General features: G+C 32.9%; 2 protein-coding genes across 4 annotated transcripts; one reads left to right on the top strand and one right to left on the bottom strand.

Moving 5' to 3' along the window:
• Positions 1-1,407: 1,407 nt before the first annotated feature.
• LOC109159219 (protein SRC1-like) lies at positions 1,408-1,998 on the bottom strand. The gene has a single exon (XM_019307305.1). It carries the CDS (start codon positions 1,940-1,942, stop codon positions 1,613-1,615), a length of 330 nt encoding a protein of 109 aa, XP_019162850.1. The 5' UTR covers positions 1,943-1,998; the 3' UTR covers positions 1,408-1,612.
• Positions 1,999-8,202: 6,204 nt separating this feature from the next.
• LOC109159248 (probable zinc metalloprotease EGY1, chloroplastic) lies at positions 8,203-14,740 on the top strand. 3 transcript variants are annotated; one of them, XM_019307346.1, is made up of 11 exons: positions 8,203-8,676; positions 9,263-9,718; positions 9,859-9,999; positions 11,025-11,126; positions 11,813-12,024; positions 12,275-12,325; positions 12,408-12,477; positions 12,846-12,914; positions 13,218-13,268; positions 13,380-13,540; positions 14,388-14,740. In XM_019307346.1, exons 1-10 carry the CDS (start codon positions 8,347-8,349, stop codon positions 13,536-13,538), a joined length of 1,641 nt encoding a protein of 546 aa, XP_019162891.1. In that variant the 5' UTR covers positions 8,203-8,346; the 3' UTR covers positions 13,539-13,540; positions 14,388-14,740. The 3 variants fall into 3 exon arrangements, with proteins under 3 accessions (XP_019162891.1, XP_019162890.1, XP_019162889.1); XM_019307345.1 differs by having other exon boundaries at positions 8,204-8,676; positions 9,260-9,718; positions 14,380-14,740; XM_019307344.1 differs by having other exon boundaries at positions 8,205-8,676; positions 9,260-9,718.
• The last annotated feature ends 5,171 nt before the right edge of the window (positions 14,741-19,911 follow it).

Here is a 19,911-nt window from a genome sequence, read left to right on the forward strand (position 1 = left end):
TCTTAACGCTTAATAAGATTATGGAGGGATAAATTATGACAATTTAATATATTATTAATTGGGATGATCAATATCTGGTGTCTACAAAGAGTTACTCCCACAAAAGAGTAAAACTTCCACATTATAATTTAATTATGTGTCATTATTCACAATCTACCGTTCAAGAACAAACTAACATATATTTACAGACATATACCTTTTTATTGTTATACGAGTATCTATTTGTTGGTTTTATTGATCACTGGGATAGGTAAGCAGCGGACCAACATAACCGAAAAATTAAATAAAAAATAAATAATTGAAAAGAAAAAATAAAGGGACACGATCATTTTTATGTGAAAACCAAAATGTGAAACCTACAGGTCTTTTTGAGCGGTGTCAATCTAAAATTCACTATATTTTGGTGGTTTGGTAAATGTACAATAGGGCATTTCTCAAGAGAGATGTGGGATGAGAAAATTTGGATGTCTGACTCACTAAGGCCTTTTATATTAGAGAAATAAGTAGAATATATGGTAATTGAGAGCTATATGGTAATTTGGTATTTATGGTGAGGTAGGGTAATTAATGAGATTTGGAAAGAGATTTTAAGAAGGAGAAAGATAATTTAGGTTGACTTTGATGGTCCTTCCATAAACTTCTTTATTTCTTTATTGTTGTGGTTAACCACCTGTAATTCATGTGTCATCATCTAGTCCCTCACTCTCCTGTGTCTCGTGAAGCACGACACAAGAAAGTATAATGTAACAATTCATACACCATACTTCATTGTCGACTCCTTTTTTTCAAGGAAACATGAAGGGATTTCATCGCTGAGGAGGCATGAGCCGTGAAGGACTTTCATTGCCAATTCCTTTTTTCTAAAGAGGGCTATATGTTAACCACTTTTTTAAGGGGTCCGTTTCTGTGATTGATCACTAGTTTTAAGGAGTTTGAAAATTGAGAGGCCAAACACTTAAGACCGTCGTCGAGCTTTTAACATTTATCTTTTTTTTTTTTCAAATACTATCTATTAAACCAGTGAGTTAGGTTCATACGTGCATTGCACATAGTATCTTGTCATTATGCTTAGTGTAGGAACCTAACATTGTGCGTCTCTTTTGGACTTTAACTTATTATTGGGAATGGATCATAGCTTCTTGGGTCTTAATCATACTATTTATTTTTATTATGGCCCCATTCTGAATATTTTCTTTTCTTGAAAATATTGCATAGGCCCAACATCTAATTAATATTAACTACTGTATTTTTTTTTTCTCCCTTTACTAGAACTTTCTATGAGAAGGCACAGACTAATTTCATCGATCTGATAATCAATGCTTGAAAAATTAAAAATCGAAAATGCAAGAGCGTTATATTTCTGTAATATAAAATCAGGCTAAATCGCACCAATGGAAATGTTTTGACTTACAGAGTTACAGGTAAGCATTTTTATTTAATCGATGTTAAAAAGAGAAAACATTACACACATGTATCCATACACACGCGTAATAATTACTAAACAACGCAACAAATACACACAACTTTGACTTATTTAATTATTATTTCATAAACTCCGACCATCTCATCAGAAGTAGAACTCCATCGCCGGGAAAGTGCATCAACGGCGGATCTAATCGCTGTCGCTGCTGCTGCTGCTGTCGTGGCCGTGGCCGTGGCCGTGCTCGCCGTGCTTCTTCTTCTCCTTCTTTTTCTTCTTCTTCTCCTCCTTGTCGTGGTGCTCACCTCCTTCGCCGTGGATCTTGTCCTTGATCTTCTCCACCAAACCTTCCTTGTGCTCCTCCTTGTGCTCGCCTTTATGCTCCGCCTTGTGCTCGCCGCCGCATTGCTCCGCCTTGTGTTCGCCGCTGTGGTGGCCTTCCGCCTTGTCGTGGTGCTTCTCCTCCTCCTTGTGGCCTCCGATGTGGAGCTTCTCCTCGATCTTGTGAATAATTCCTGACATTTTTTTATATGATCTTTCTAGCTAGTGTGATCTGTGTAATTGGAGTGTGATTAGGTCGCCCCCCTGCGAATAAATTTATAGGAAGAGAATACGCGGAAAGATGGATGATCTGTGTAGTGGACTAAATTACTAACTTGCCCTCTTTACGTGGACGGTCCGTGTGACTTGGACGCCTTATCCATACAAATTTACAATTTCTAGAGCATCTTAAATAGAGGAAATTTTTTCTTGATCTTTACATGACAATTTAGGAGAGAGGAAAAATGAAAAAAAAAAAATGTAATTACGCGCTTAATTAGTGCGAAAAAAATTAAATTGGGTGTGTGGGAATACTGTTTTTTTTTTTTTTTTTTTTTTTTTTTCTCTATTCGAGTCCTACAAAAAAATTTATTTATTATAAATTTATTAATTTTCTTCTCTTTTATCCCAATCTCTCCTTCATCTCACCATCTCCCTCCTCTATCAAAACAAAATGTTTTTTAAAAAAAATCACTAAAAGTCATACTCTAAGAAAAATATATTTAAATATATTTGGTAATTTTGTGATGACTATGTGAGAAAAAATCATTTAAATATTAGGTCTGTGCCCCGTATAAATTTTTTATTTTTTCTTTTATTTTATTGTAAAAACTATAAAATTTGTACGGATAGTACACAAAGATTAAAAAAAAAAAAGTCTTAATGGGTAAGTTAAAGAGTAGGTTAATAAATACAGATAAATGAGAGTGTGTGATAACTAATCATGAGTGGTTGCTTTCTTAGTGCAAATTTTCTAATACAATCATCATAGTACATGTAGTTCAATGCAATGTTTGTAGTGTTTGATTATTCTAATTATAAAAGATTAGATTGAATCTCTAGTTGATATACAAACCTATAGATAGATATTCGCTTTTTTTTTTTTTTAATGACAAAACCCACATCCATTATCCAATAATGTGCACTGCATCAACCTCACTCCTATGTAGTAGCATAAAAACCATACATGATATATTTAAGAGTTCTAGTGCATATACTCCCCAATCTTACTCTTTAAATTTTACTCCTTAATGTGGCGAATTCTGATAAGTTATTTTTTTCATGTGGGTCTCAATATAAGTATCTACATCAATGTTTTGTGTGTGTAAGTACAAGTTGAGAGTACATGTAGCATTTTCTTATATTTAAATACAATAATTATGTTTCACCTATTTGATCACTATTTTCAAGGTGTGGTATTAAGTTTTATTTAATGAAGAGTAGTGTAATTAAATTTAAATAATAATTATCAGGACTATGTGGTTTAATGGTACCCGGGTTGGACTTTCATTTGAAAGGTTGTAAGTTTAAGCCTCAGTAAAGGTGTTATTAGCTCTTTGTAATTTTTTTTTTCTGATAAAATAGCCTTCATCAAAATTAATATAAAATCGGATTCGTTGATCCAGTTGGAGAGTATCAAATGCTTGCCCTCTCTTTATCAGACAAATGTCATCTACATAGGCATGGAGCCATGTACGGTGCACCGAATCTTTGTTTGCTGAAAATGATGCCTTAGATTTTTAGTACTTAAAAGTTTCCAAAAAAAAAAAAAAAAAAAATTAGTACTTAACGGATCCATTAACTTGCCGTTTGCCGACAGCCTGCGTCGTTAACGGGCCTCTGTATGACAGTATGGGCTTTTAGTAAATAGGTGTTGGTCCATCACACCCAATCTAATTATTACATGCCCAAAACGCTCCCGTTCTGACACTTCTAAGGCAATCATTAATGCATGGTGTGAACTACGGTCTAAAAACACATAAAATACATTATTTTATCATATAATACATTAACTTATTACATATTTTTATTATTCTAACACATAAAATACATCATACATTATTTTAACTCATAAAATACATTATTCTAGCACATAAAGTACATTATTCTGCCAAGTACCTTGTCCTTAGATGACATATAGTGACCTCTCCCATGTGGGAGGTCATGAGATCGAGCCTCAGTGGAGATGTTGTTGACTCTTTGCGCTTATTAGGTTGAGAAAGTATGTTTAAACAGATACTACAATGTAATAGAATCAGTAGCATAAAAAAAAAAAAAAAAACTTTTCCAGAATATACATTAGTTTAACACACGCGTGGAAAATACTTTTTTTTTTTTAACATCAATAAACAGATACTACAATGTAATAGAATCAGTAGCATAAAAAAAAAAAAAAAACTTTTCCAGAATATACATTAGTTTAACACACGCGTGGAAAATACTTTTTTTTTTTTTAACATCAAAACAACATTGATAATTTGCCATTCATTTTTATTGATGTCGTGCAACTGTACACTTCACTTACATAGTTGGTGAAAAATCATTGATCTCAAGGATTCAATGGTCTAAATCTGTCCACACATACTCATATAACACTCATTTAATCACCAGCATACCCTGATTTTTTATCATATATATATATATATATATATATATATATATATATATATATATATATATATATATATATATATAGCTCACAAGCTACTCAAGACAAGTATTCAATACTTGAGTTTGGCATAACTTATCACCCATTAGGACGTACTTGAGTTCAGCTAAAAAATAACATATAATAGAATTTGAAGATTTGTTAAGTTATTTGGATATAATGATTATTTGTCAACTAAAATCACAATGCAAACTTCACTGATAGTATATTTTTAAATAATGACTATGAGTTTTTCATAAATTAAAATTATTTGAATATAATTATTTACGACAAAATTAGTTTTTGAGCCATAAACAAATGTATACATGCTTTAAACAATCATAAAATAATTACGACTATACATTGTATAGTCATAAACATGGTCATTTGTATCTACTATTTGGCCAATTAATATACAAATTTAAGGTGTCGATTATTATGTGCTACATGGCATAAATACACAATGTAATATATATTGTCAATAATGACAAATTGTTGATAGTTGATAGGTGCACTTGTTCTCACACTATTGGAAATTATGAAATTTCCGACCACCTGAAAATGATCTTAAATTAAGTTGATATCAAAAAGTTCAAAAAGTGGTTGGAAATAGCAACAAAGGTTTTTCCGGATATCAAAGTGGTCGGAACAATGCTTTTGACTTGATTTAAAATCACTTTCAGGTGGTCGAAAATTTCATAATTTCCAGTAGTGTCAATACCTTACGTAAATTGAGTTTGCTTGTATCTAATGTAGTTTGATAGACTATGATGATTAATTCATTGATATTTGAAATTTTAAAAATTATGAGCAAAAATAGAAAAATATGCACGTTGTGATCATGTTAAGAGTGTTTGTTGTACAATATTTCTCATACGAAGTCTAATTGAGGTAGTTCAATTACTCATAAAAATTTAAGACAATTTTAATCTCTAATCACTTTTGTGTTTAGAATTTTCATAAATTTTATAAAAAAAAAATCAAGGTAAAAAAAACTCAAACAAATTTTAACGCGTAAAGGGATATAACCTTTTATGTAACATGATGTAAATATTTTGGTCATATATCTTTTATACGGAGTCACATCAAAGTGGTTTTTTTTTTGTTTTTTTTTTGTTTTTTTTTTTTTTTTGAAGCTAAAATATTCATCTATAAGTTTTATGTTCAATGTTTTATGATTAAGATTAAAACAATGAGAAAAACATAGGCAAATTTTTATATACTCAGGGATACGACCGTGTGATGACCATGTCTCCTAGGCAGTGTCACCTCGACACACAAGGAAGCTGGAAAGGTGCCATCTTCAACATGATCATGTCGATGGTTAGAAAGCCTATTTATATTTCTTTTAACCATTTTGGATATTTTTCAACCCCATACTTCAATGGTGTGACCCAAAACACTTTTATGGACTTCAAGCACATTTTAAGAGACAATTTTACATAATGGGAGAGTTTGGAGTTCATTTTTTTTTTTATACTACTGACTCTGTTACAATGTAATATCTGTTTATCACTAATTTCTTAACCTACTGAAGCACAAAGAAACACCGTCTCACCAGGACTCAAATCCATGACCTCTCATTTGAAAGAGTCACTTCAATTTTTTTATCATTTATTTTATTTGTTTCGTTTTTGCTTCAATTTTTAGATGTTAAACTCTTAGTACTTGAACGTATGATGAAACCTATGATAATACCATTTTCTTAATTATTTCTTAACCCAATATAACTGTTTATTGTTTGAATCAATCATGATGTTCATTATTTTTGAATTAATAATTGACGACATATTAAATTCATGTTGGATGCATATATTTGCGTTAGAGATATCATTTGTATCGTTTAGCTAGCTCAAAAAAAAAAAAAGAAAAAGTAATGCAATATTTAAGAATTTTAAGTTAGAAGAGATTTGAGTAATAAACCTAAATATTATTCATAATACCATTGAAAAACAGTTGTTATATTGTGGACCGCAGTGCATAATCAATTATGCACCGCACATCAAAACGGCGTTGTTTCTTTAAGTGAAAAAACGGCGCGTTGTTAGTGTTAACGGAGTGACACTACAGTGTATCTGAACCGACACTGCCTCACTTATTATTTTTATATTATCAAATGAAATCGCAGTTATATCAAAATGATACTGTAGTTGTGGTGAAATGAAACTGCAGTATATATAAAATGAAACTGAATAACATTTCACATATTTGAGTGTATATTGTACAATGAAGCTGTAATTATATCGAAATGATCATGTAGTTGTGTTTTAATGAAACTATAGTGTTTATAAAATAAAATTAAATAACATTTTCACGTATTTGAGTGTATAAATATTGAATGAAACCGTAGTTATATTGAAATGAAACTGTAGTTGTGTTGAACTGAAACTGAAGAACAAAGTTACTTTTTGCGGAAGGGTGCAGAACGGCGAGAAACGAATGCCGTTTCTTTTCATTAAACAAAACGACGTCGTTTTGATGTGCGGTGCATAATCGATTATGCACCGCGGCGCACGATATAATGTGCCATTGAAAAATATATTAGCATAAACATCTTGCAATCTCAATAATATGCAATTGTTTTTGGTATTTATTTATTGTGGTCAATGGGGTTCAAATAGATTAATAGGTTCGTCAACTACGGCAAATTATGTTGTGCATACGGATGCAAAAACGACGTCGCGTCCTACTTAAAAAAAAAAAATCAGTTTCGATTACCAGCAACAACATTATGTTATTCATTTTTTTAGTTCATTCATTCATAATTTTTAGTTATGAAATTCTGGATGTGTAGTTATGACGTTATGAATGTGTTATGTGTAGTTATGCAATTTTGGATGTATAGTTATGAAGTTATGAATGTGTAGTTATGCAATTCTGGATTTATAGTTATGAAATTATGGATGTGTAGTTATGTAATTTTGGATGTATAGTTATGAAATTATGGATGTGTAGTTATGGAATTTTTTTTTTTTTTTTTTTTTTTTTTTTTTTTTAAGTTAGACGTCAAAACGACGTCGTTTTTGCATCTGTATGCACAATGTTTGGTGCATAATATGCACATCATCATGATTGGTCAACTACTATGTAGTGTGATTACATTTTGATTACTATTCAAAATGGGTAGTTATAGGTTAGAGCCCGGTAATAAAGACTTAGATTCTTTGGGCTAAGAATGCTTGAGAAAGTATAGAACGAATACTACATTGTAAAAGATCATGAGTATTTAGAAAAAAACTGTTCATTCAATTACTCTTTTATCATCGGTTGTGTTTCTAATTTCGCTTTTGATTTTCTTAATTGTGTTAGTGCTGATTAGTCATTTAATTTATTTAATTAATTGATTCATTATCATATATTTGTAGGTACATAATAAAATAATAATTAGTACTAGTACTCTAGTTTCTGTATATATGCAGGACGAAGCTAGAAATTCAATTGAAGAGAGTAAAGAAGTACAGATAAATTCAAATGTTTGACCAACTAATATAACTCATTTCTTATTGATATTTAATAGTTTTTTTATATTAATACTAAAACCTGTAATATATATACATATATACATATACAAAGATCATATATGGAGTGAGGGGGCAACTGCCCCTACCCCGTTTGGCTCCGTCTTTGTATATACGACAATATTACTTAACTTTCTATATACTAAAAAACGATATATGCATTTACAAATCGTGTATCAATGTCATTCCACAAACAAATTTTATTCTACAGCAATTTCATAAGCTAAGTATAAACTGTGTTATAACTTATAATCTTGTTTATTACACTTTTATTTGTCACCCCAAAAAGTCAAATATCTCAAAATGAAGAAAAATAAAAATTAAAAGACAACAGATATTTTTTAGTCCGGCGAATAAGATATACTATGGTCTATGGAGATGCTATGAAGTGAAGAAGGAGAAAAACCATTGGCGGGGGCTTTCATCTCCTTTGCAATACGATGGCAACGTTCACAAGCTGTAGCTTCAGCAGCGCAATAAACCTGAGGTTCCATTTGAATCCTCCGACGAGTTACACGTTGAAGCACCGAATCCAGCTGAGGAGAATTTCAAAGAGGAATTTCGGCAGATTGATAATTAGGTCTTTCAGTGGTACCGACGGCGGTAATGGCGGCAGGAACAATGGAGACGGGAAGCTGGAAAAGGACAACTCTTCGAATACGGCTACAGCCACGACTACCACCACGGCTTCTGACGACGCCGCGGAGGATAGGCGCGGCGCAGGCGTCGCTAAGGATTCCGAGGATTCTCCACCATCCGTTTCTTCGAGAGTGAGCGTTTCTAATGTTCTCATAAACAGTCTACAATTTATTGTGTATTGATAATTATCAAATTGTCCATAGACACAATTCAGGAGAGATACATTATGGTTATATGTTGGCATGAATAGCTATGGTAATGTCATAGTAGTTTAAAGTTCGTGAAATCTAAAGTACACCACAATTGCGGATGTAAGGTGAAATAGCGAATAAAGGTATGCCAAACTTGACTCTAGATTGGCCTAATAAATGTTTTTGTTGGAATTGGTTTGATAGTTATCGCTGGCCAGTAACCAATATAATCAGCTCAAAATAGAAAATTAGAAGTATTCAGAACGAGTCAAGCTACTCCACCTTCAAGTTATGATCAGCAGGATTAAACCTACTGTAACAATGAATCTTGTAAGAGGCAAAATACTCCACCTTCAAGTTATGATCAGCAGGATTAAACCTACTGTAACAATGAATCTTGTAAGAGGCAAAACATGCTTGAATGGTGCTTTAATAACTAAAGAAAGAAGGAAGCATCAAGCTTAAGATAAAAAGGATTTGAAGATGAGATGATTCTAATGTACCAAATCTTTTGCCTTTGCAGCAGCCAACACTGGTTGGATCACCTTATAATAATTTCCAAATAGATTCTTTCAAATTGATGGAACTTCTTGGACCAGAGAAAGTTGATCCTTCAGATGTAAAGATCATTAAGGATAAACTTTTTGGATATTCCACTTTCTGGGTGACAAGAGAGGAGCCATTTGGAGATCTAGGAGAGGGCATTCTTTTCCTTGGAAATCTTAGGGGAAAGAGGGAGGATGTTTTTGCCAAACTTCAGAGTCAACTATCTGAAATTATGGGTGATAAGTACAACTTATTCATGGTGGAGGAACCTAATTCTGAAGGAGAAGATCCACGTGGTGGGCCTAGAGTCAGCTTTGGAATGCTGCGTAAAGAGGTTTCTGAACCCAGTCCTACTACACTGTGGCAGTATGTGATTGCTCTTATTCTATTTCTTCTTACGATTGGATCCTCTGTGGAGCTAGGAATTGCATCTCAGGTTTGTTAATCCTTGTATTTTGTTAATTTTCCATTTCCTTTTACATGATCACTTCATGCTAGTTCTTGTATCATTGTTATCTTTAGTACACCAAGGTTGAATAGGAGTGTTCTAATTTATTGTGATTGTTGCTTAAACAGATTAATCGCCTTCCTCCAGAGGTAGTTAAGTACTTTACTGATCCAAATGCCATTGAACCACCAGACATGCAGCTTTTATTTCCCTTTGTAGAGTCTGCTTTACCCTTAGCTTATGGCGTCCTGGGAGTGCAGTTATTCCATGTAAGAATTCTTTCTGTTACTTAGTTGCTATAATGGCATTACATGTTACATGAAAGATTAACAATGACTAAAGTCAGAAAACTAAGTTCAAACTATAGGTCAATTTTTGTCTGTGCAATAATTTCACTTGGATCCCCTGAGGTTGGAGCCAGTACACTTGAAAATTTATGCTATAAACACTAAAACGAATTTTCTTTCTTCTCATTTGTCTGTTAAACAATATTTCTTAAAAACTGGAATTGAAATTTCTCACAATATAATGGAAATGAATATGTACTCTAGATTAAAGTGAATAGAGAATGAAAGCTCATGGGTCCCAAGAATAGTTTTATTACAGGAATAACAGGAGGGCTGCAGCTTACTGGCCTAAACCTCAGGTGGACTAAGTGAAACTATTCCTTCTTTAACTGTTTTAATGTCGGTTTGCCATAAGTGTCTACTACTCTTGCTAGAATCCATCTGTCCCCATCTCCTTAAGCATATGCTGTCCTTATAGTGCAGTTACATCATGTATGAATTACGTCCAAGAATTCAAGGCTTAATAAAGGGGTCTGACACTTTATTTGAGAGAATATCATTCTCTGATATTGAAATAACAGAGAAACAGGGGGGGGGGGGGGGGGGGTGGATTCCCGAAACTAAACTGAGTGTTTTCTAGAGATTTGGGGGCTCTGCATTATTTTTCAGAGAATGTTTTAACTAAAACTGCACACTATTCATTTTCCCCACTGTTTCTGAAAATTTTTATTGCATGTATTAATATTGTTTTTCTCCTATATTCGGTTATTCTTTGTGACTAAATTCAATGTGAAAAAGAAGTTCTCATATTTCTCCACATTGTTGGATAACTTACCATTTTCCTTTTCATTTTATACATTTGTGAGAAAAATACTGCTCTGCCAATTATTTTTCATCTTCTATGTATCCTATTTAGATCGTTTTGTTGCCATATCCATCTTATTAAACCATGCAGTTATTTCATGGAAATGCATACGATGACAAGTGAAGGAGTTTATTTCCTGCAGGAAGTTGGGCATTTTCTGGCTGCCTTTCCAAGAAAAGTGAAACTAAGCATTCCTTACTTAATTCCAAACATTACCCTTGGGAGCTTTGGAGCAATCACTCAGGTTAGAATATTTGGTTTCAGTTCTAGCAAATGCGAACTTAGTGAAATTGGCAAATTGACAGTTCTGATGTTTCTATTAGATCAACGTAAGTGTAGTCTTTTGTGTTTTCTATAAAAAAAACTCCCCATCTAGAGAGAGAGAGAGAGCTGATAAGAAGCATGCAGTTATCGCCCTATTTCTAATGGTTCTTTTTTGGTTGAAGAAAAGATCTCCATATGTTGAGATGTCCTAGAACACTAATTGTGGAGGCTACCACATCATGCTATTTCTTTTCCTCTCCATGTGTGTTTCTTTCTATTAGGAAGCATACATGCCAAATGGCACCAGTAATGGGAAAACAAATGCTTTTTGCCTTTTCTCATATGGAAGTCCAAGAATATGTTATTCAAGCACAAAATTGAGAGATGCTTTGAGAAAATATGTGGGAATATCCTAAATAGTACAGAATTCCTGTTTTTTTGTTCCTTTTTTAAAATGCTAGGCTATTTTGCAATAGATTGAAGTACAAAATTGGGCAGGTTTTACAGTATAAATTTATTCTTGGTCCATTTTATCCATGCCAGAGCAAAATTTGCTTTTCAATAATCTTCATTACTTGTTATTGTTTTTCCTTTCACTGTTTAATGCTCTGATGCATATGTGTCATTCTTGTTAATCTTTTCCATCCTTTGTGTTCACTCCTGCAGTTCAAGTCTATTCTTCCTGACCGAAAAGCTTTGGTTGACATTTCTCTAGCTGGGCCATTTGCTGGTGCAGCATTGTCTTCTGCCATGTTTGCTGTTGGCCTACTACTTTCTTCAAACCCAACTGCTTCAGGAGACTTGGTTCAGGTTCCCAGCACACTTTTCCAAGGCTCCTTGCTTCTTGGACTTATTAGCAGAGGCATTCTCGGTTATTCGTAAGTTTAGCCTTCTATAGGTTCTGTCAAAGAAGAGTTCATGGAATAAAATCTTCAAATCTTACTCAAAAATTACTTTCTGCTGTAACATCAAAGATGCTCTACATATATATAATTATCATTTCAGAAATGGACAACATTTACCATGTGTCATTAATATTGGGGTATTCTTGCATTACCATCATTGTCTGTTTTAGCTCAGTACACTCCCTTGTTACAAATATTTGACCTTTGTCCTTGTACTTCACAGAGAAATGCATGCGGCTGCAGTTTCAATCCATCCTCTTGTGATTGCTGGCTGGTAATCACTGTTACTTTTAGTTTTAGCTTTTCCAACTTTACCACTTGTAACTTTGTAAGCTCACTGCAAGGTGTCTTTGCAGGTGCGGCTTAACTACGTCAGCTTTCAATATGCTACCGGTTGGATGTCTTGATGGTGGCAGAGCTGTTCAGGTAACTTTTATCATTTTTTCTGTAGTTTTAATGATGGACTGAAGGCTTGAATTTAACATAAAAACATTAATGGCTGCCCTAAGAACTTAAGAAGCTAGGACAACATTTCTAAAGATATTGTATCAGTGTTCAACAACATATCTGACAAGCTATATGTGCTAAACACTTGGACACATCAGAGAAGATTCTCTGTTTTGTTTCTTTGCCAGACATTAGGGACATATGGCATCATGCTTTTTGAGTTTTTTCCTTTGCCTAATGTCTTCTCCTCAAGATTTCTATTTTCTTTGATTTTACTTCAGGGTTTTGATGAGTGATGGTAAAGTTCCCTTTGTATTTGCTAATTTTCACTACACTTCTCCTGACAGGGTGCTTTTGGAAAAAGTTCTATCATTGCCTTTGGTCTGGTAACTTACACAATGTTGGGGCTTGGAGTGGTAGGCCTTCCCTTAAGTTTGTTTGTTGCTATTCCCCATAGTTCAACATAATGTGTTACTTTTGTTAAGTCACGTGATAAATCAACCTTTATCCACCTCAGCATAATCTAATTTCTGAGATCAGCCAATTGTCTCAATTAAAGCACAACGTTCTCTTCTGCTATTTATAAAATTATGTAGTAGTAATAGAAATCTGCTGACAGACTATTCCTTTTAGTCCTTTCTCTGTAGTTTTCACTAGTTTCCTCTAGTTTCTTCACAAAATCGATTGTCATTGAGATTTTTAATTTGTGAATCTCTCAGCTGGGTGGACCTTTGTCACTTCCTTGGGGATTATATGTGCTCCTGTGTCAGGTATTTAAAACTTAAATTCCAGTGTAAATAAAATGAGACAAAAAAAGGCTATCATCCCACTTCTGGTAAAGACTAGTCTGAACTACAATATTCCGTTTCCATGGTGCACAGAGGACTCCAGAGAAGCCTTGCTTGAATGATGTGACGGAGGTGGGAACCTGGAGAAAAACTCTTATTTCAGTGGCTGTATTTCTTGTAGTGTTGGTTCTGCTTCCAGTATGGGATGAGCTTGCAGAGGAGTTGGGCATTGGTCTCGTGTCAACCTTCTGAATGTGAGTGCTAAGAACTCTGAATTTTGATAATTGAAACTAAGGTTCAAGTGAGTAAATGGCATTTAGCATTCAATTGAAGAATCATGCTTGTTACTATTTTGCATTCAATTGAAGAATCATGCTTGTTACCATTTTGCATATATATATATATATGTGTGTGTGTGTGTGCGCGCGCGCGCATAGCATTGGTCTCCATTTAGTCATTTACTATTATCCGTTATGATTATGTTGATCAATAATAATTAAATAAAATTTTGAATACCAAAGACCTTGTGGTCTAGTGGCACCGAGTTGCTCAACAGATACTACATTATGAACTAACTGTAGTAAGTTACATAACTGCTTTCTTAACGCACAAAGAGTCAATACGGCCTCCACTGAGACTCGAACCCGCATTTTTGGTCTCAAGTTGTGCACCATTAGCCTTTTGTGTGTGTGGAGGGGGGGGGGGGGGGGGGGGGTTTCATGGTTGTTCATTTTTGTAAGTATAATTATCGGGTGACGGGTGTCATGATGTTCATGTTCCATTTATAATCATCGATGTCACATTTTTATTATTTTGCCCCAACATCTCCTATTTCAGCTATTTCCTAAATCGGGTTGACTAAAATGTGATTTTGCAAACCATCAACCTAGTAGTAGATAAGAGATATTAAGGGATGATTGATGGAGGATTGGAGGTAGTGGGAGACATTAGAACAAAAGATTAAAAATGTAACATCAAGCTTTAACATGCAACATTGTGATATGGTTTAGAAATGCAACAAGAGGGGGTACATAATTAATTTTATTTTAATTTATGTTTTCTCATTATTTTCACTAATACTATTGAATTACAGGAGTGGAGCTGTGGAGGTGAGACAACTGACAAGGCTAATTAAAGGGATGTCACATTGTCACCTATTCTGCTCAGAAGGAAATGCTTTTCACGTGGTTTTTGAAGTTGACGCTGAGGGCGAAGGTGAAAATCACGCAATCTTTCGTTTTATAGAATTTTATTTATTTTTGTATACGTAGTAAGTCGACACAACTATTTTTTTTAGTAGATTAGAAGTTTAGAACATGAGAGCAAATTAAGTAATATACTCGTATATTTTGTTTAGTTTTTATTGCAGTTATTCCTAAAATTAAATGATGTCCCAGAATAAACGAGAAATTTGGTGTATTTGCCAATATAATGCTAATACGTTCCTCATTTTAATTGTCTTGGAAAAGTATCTTGCATATTGGTATTCTCCCAATTAACTCATTAAAACACATGTAAAAGTGCTTTACTTTTGTCATTTGAGTGCAAAATCTATATATGGTGTCTAATCGAAGTGCATGTAGTATTTTCCCTATAATATATAAAAGTTTATATAATTAATTAGTTTTGAGTCTTGATTTGACTCATGCAGGTCATATTCAGCCCATGTGATGTGATGTCATAATGGTCTGTGTATGACAGTTTTCCCTCCAATAATTCATCTCAAGAGTCCAAGCTAATGAATGTGGAGACCTACTAAATGTACTCACACCCCTTAGAGCATCCACTATAGTGGTTTATTTGGGGTTAATGTCAGAATAATTATATTGGGTGGAATTAATAACAAATATGGGGTAAGGTTATTTGAGAAAAGATTTGTTCTGCAAAACATAAAATAATATCAGGAAAAAAAAAAAAAACAGATGCTATGCACGTTTGCGCACAGCCAAGTATCACACGGGCGCGTGCACTTGGCGCGTCAGGCGCGCATGCGCGCCTGACCAGTCTTTAATTAATTATTTTTTTTTAAAAAAAATCAGTTTTCTCTTTTTTTTTTCTTTTTTTTTTCTCTCTCCTCCCACATTCTCTTTCCTAATCACTCTTAGGGGGTGTTTGGTTGGATGGAAAACATTTTTCACGGAAAATGTTTTCCTAAAAGTGAAGGAAAATGATGTTTTATGTTGTTTGGTTGGATGGAAAACATTTTCCATTGGAAAAAGTTTTCCTTGAGTATAAGGAAAACAAATTCCTAGCTTTTGTTAGGTATTTTGTTTTCCATGGAAAACTAATATGTCAATTTTACCCTCATCATTCTTTATTAAGTATTCTTATTATTATTATATTATTATTGTTGTGTAGGGTTATATTTGTCATTATACACATTATTCCTTACCATTCCAAACTCAACCAAACAATGGAATTCATATTCCCAGTAATTTCTTTTCCACCCACCAAACAATGGAATCTATTTTCTTGAAATTTATTTTCCATGGAATTTCAATTCCATTTCCCTTCAAATATTTTTCACCGAACCAAACGAGCCCTTACATTATCCCCCATTCTTCCCAACTGATGCGGATGCTCTTATTCCTTCAAATTTACTTCATTTTTTTTTTTTTTTTGAAAACCTCAAATTTACTTCCTAATATAGCGCATATGTTATTTCCTTCATGTGGGTCCTTGTAAAAGTGTCTACATCAATATTTTAAGTGTAGAGGTAAAATTGAGAGTAGATAATGAGAGTATATGTAGTATTTTTCAATAAATGTGTAGCTATTGCCTAATGGCTAGATACATATATATACGGATATGTATGTGTGTATTTATTTGTTTATTATATGTATGAATGTATATCAATACTTAAATATTAATAAAATAAATAAATATATAAATATACACACATATTATGACTTTATAGTTAACCAAATATGTAGCATATTGAGTGCTTTTAATAATTCTATCATTTTTCTCTTGTCAATCAATGTGTAAAATATACTTCATATACTACAATGGTGTATTTTGTACAACAATTAATGACATAGGTAGTGATGGTGGGTGACAGGGTGGATCTTGATCATGTGCAGCAAAAGCTACGGTCCCAAAATTTTCAGGTATAGTTTGTAAGAAATATATGTATATTAAAAGTTATACGGAGTATTATATATACTTTTTTGAGTAATACTGACTTTGTTACAATGTAACACCGTCTCTACGGAAGATTAAACCCACGATCTCTCATTTAGGAGAGTCACTTCACGCTACTAGACCACAAGGTCATTATGCTTCTAAAATTGATAGATTATTTTTAATTACAATTCAAAAGAGAATTTTTAGAAGGAGTTAGATATTAAATATTTAGTAAATAATTTTGTATCTAACTATACATGAAAAGTTCACTTTTTAAGTGGAAAATTTAAATTGTATTTTGTGTATGTTAAATATTGTATATATATTATATATTGACGACAAAATCATATGTGTGTGTGATGGGTAAATGCGCACTTGGACTATCCGTAAGATTGCCTAGTAGAGTGTCACTCCGTCATATCTTAGCAAAGTGCCACTCCGTCGTATACTAGCAAAGTTTCACCCGGTTTGTAAGATCCCAGTGGATTGCCACTTGGTCAGTAGGATTCTAGCGGAGTGCCACTCGGTCAATAAGATTCCAGTGGAACGTCACTCGGTCAGTAGGAACCCAGCAAAGTGCCACCCGATTGCACTGCTCGTATTGAAAAACTTAGTGATGAGTAAAGACGCTCCAGGATTACCCGTGAGGTCGCCCAACAGAGAGCCACCCGGTTGGTTCATTAGGGCCACTCGATCAGTTTGCTACGTAAACCACTTTGCAAGTTGAATGTATTAGCTTACGCTACAAGTAAAGAAGTCCCACTTACGCCTCCTGCAGGGCGCCTGATGCTGAGCGAGAATGATGGCTCTATTGTCTCGGATAGTTAACCTACATATAGTTGCAGAGCAACCGATTGGCCAGATCAACAAGAGTGCGCCACGTCAAGCCACTTGCATATGGAGTATTTAATGCTTAGTTGAATTGCTTAGTATGAATAGGAGAGTCATCCCCTCACTTGTGATATCCAATGTATTGTTACACAAAGTCATTTGTCATATTCACGACCTTGCAACATCACACTATTTGTGGTATTTACTAAATTGTAACACTATATCACTTGTATTTGTCTTCGAGCCTTAGTCTGTTCGGTCTTCACCCGGCAGATCGGCTAACTAAGCGCCCTTATACTTATTCACAATATAGTGTAATCGTGACTCTCCCGTCTAATTTACGCTATCAAATATCAATATATATTATATTAGGATTTTAATTAAATGATTAAAAAAGAGTATTATTTTTTAGGGATAAAGTACAAATAAGTCACTGAACTATTTGGAAAACAGCAATTAAGCCATCGAACTCAAATAACCCTCAAATAAGCCATTAAAACCGGGAAAAAAGAACAAATAAGCCATTTAACCCTGAAAAAAGAGCAATTAACATTTTTTACAGGTTAACTGCAGGTTTTTGCTAATTGGATTGCCAAATGTTTATTTTATTTACGTTTATTATTATTATTTTTATTAATATTATCCACTTGGATAGTATTATATTTTAAAGTAATTATAATCAAAATAGTTTTGTCTTGTCGAGATTTGATTTATTTATTATTATTATTATTTTTTCACTGGATCTTTTGTTTAAAAAAATAATAATAAATAAATAAATTAGATCTAGACAAAACAAAACTACTTTTGATTATAATTACTTTAAAATATTTTACTATGTAAGTGGATTATAATAATTAAAAAAATGCAAATAAAATAAACATTTGGCAATCCAATCAGCAAAAACCTGAAGTTAACCTGTTAAAAATGATAATTGCTCTTTTTTTTCCGGGTTCAATGGCTTATTTGGGGGTTATTTGAGTTCGATGGCTTAATTGCTTTTTCCTAAATAGTACTAGGGATGGTAACGGGGCGGGGATTATGCTCCCCGTCCCGTCCCCGTCCCCGTCCCCGGCGGGGAATTAAAAATATTTCCCATCCCCGTCCCCGCGGAGAATTAGGCGGGGACGCGGATTCCCCATTCCCTGTCAACTTTTAGTTAAAATGTTAAATAATTTTAAATTTAATAATAAAAATTTTAAAATATAAGTCCTAATTTTAAACATTAAAATACTATCTATATATATATAGTTAATCTATATTCTATATATATATATATATATAAGTAAAATCCTCCTACCAAGTTTTCCCCCCAAAATTTAGTGGCATTTCTCTAATCTATATCTATATCTATATCTATATATCTATATATCTATATATCTATATATATATATAAAAGTAAAATCCTCCTACCAAGTTTTCCCCCAAAACTTAGTGGCATTTCTCTAATATAATAATAATAATACTACTAATACTAATAATAATTATTATTATAATAAAAATGTTATTACCTTAACATTACCTTAAATAAATAAATTATTATTCTTTCCTTTTGAATTAGTATTTTCTACCTATAAATACAAACTTATAATTCTTCCTAGCCTAGCTCTCACATCAATTAAAGAATCTCAGACTCATTTTTCTGCTTTCTTTTCATATGAATTTTTTACATTTTTCTAATTATATTCTCCTGTACTTCAATATGTTTTGCAGTTTATATCGTCTGGTATGAGCTTGAAGATACTTAAGGAGGCTTGAAGATACTTAAGGAGGCTCTGCTTCAACAAAAGAAAATTGAGGAGGAAGAGCCTTGGTAATAGAACCCTAATGATTTAGTTTTTATGAAAGATTGTAGAGATACGATCGAGAATAATAACAACGGTAATTTTGATAATTTTGTAAGATTTTTTAAACTTAGAGTTAGTATGTTCATTTCAAAAATTTGTACATGTCATTCAACAATCTGTGAGCGAGGTTCTACTGCTTGATATCGCATGGCCTTCGCTCATTGCTATAATGGTTTCGCAGGTGGGAGTGAGAGTCTCAAGTAGTGCTCAAACGAAACCACAAAATCAACAATTCCATTTGCATATTAAAAAAAAAAAAATCCATTTGCCAAATTTTGTAATTCTTAAAATATTTTCCTAACAGCTACATTGTTCCAAATTCTCCAAACTCTCTCCAGCAGTCTCTCCATGGCAGCAATCGGCAATCACACAAAAATGGAGGATTACAGATTAATTGAGTTAGAAATTAAGGCAATTAATAAGTATTTAGCTTAAAAAAATTTTCAAATATATGAATTATAGATAGTAGCATGGAATCAATTAGTAGGACAATTATATTAGGTAATCTAATTAATAATTTACTTTTTAAATTATATTCCTTTTTAATAATGAATATTTTCTTAAAGAATATACACAGACTATGCTTATCAATATAGAATTAAAAGTATGTATATATATATATATATATATATATATATATATATATATATATATATATATATATATATATATACTTAATGTATAATATTATTAGTACAAAATCAATTATATATACTTGCCTTAATAATTAATTATTAATATTATTTCTTAATAATTATTATGTATTGTCACCTTTTTCGGTGTAATTATTATTGTAATTTATATACATATATTTTTTTATACAT

The sequence above is a fragment of the Ipomoea nil genome, unplaced genomic scaffold (genome assembly GCF_001879475.1).
Source record: "Ipomoea nil cultivar Tokyo-kokei standard unplaced genomic scaffold, Asagao_1.1 scaffold2826, whole genome shotgun sequence".
Classification (NCBI taxonomy): domain Eukaryota; kingdom Viridiplantae; phylum Streptophyta; class Magnoliopsida; order Solanales; family Convolvulaceae; genus Ipomoea; species Ipomoea nil.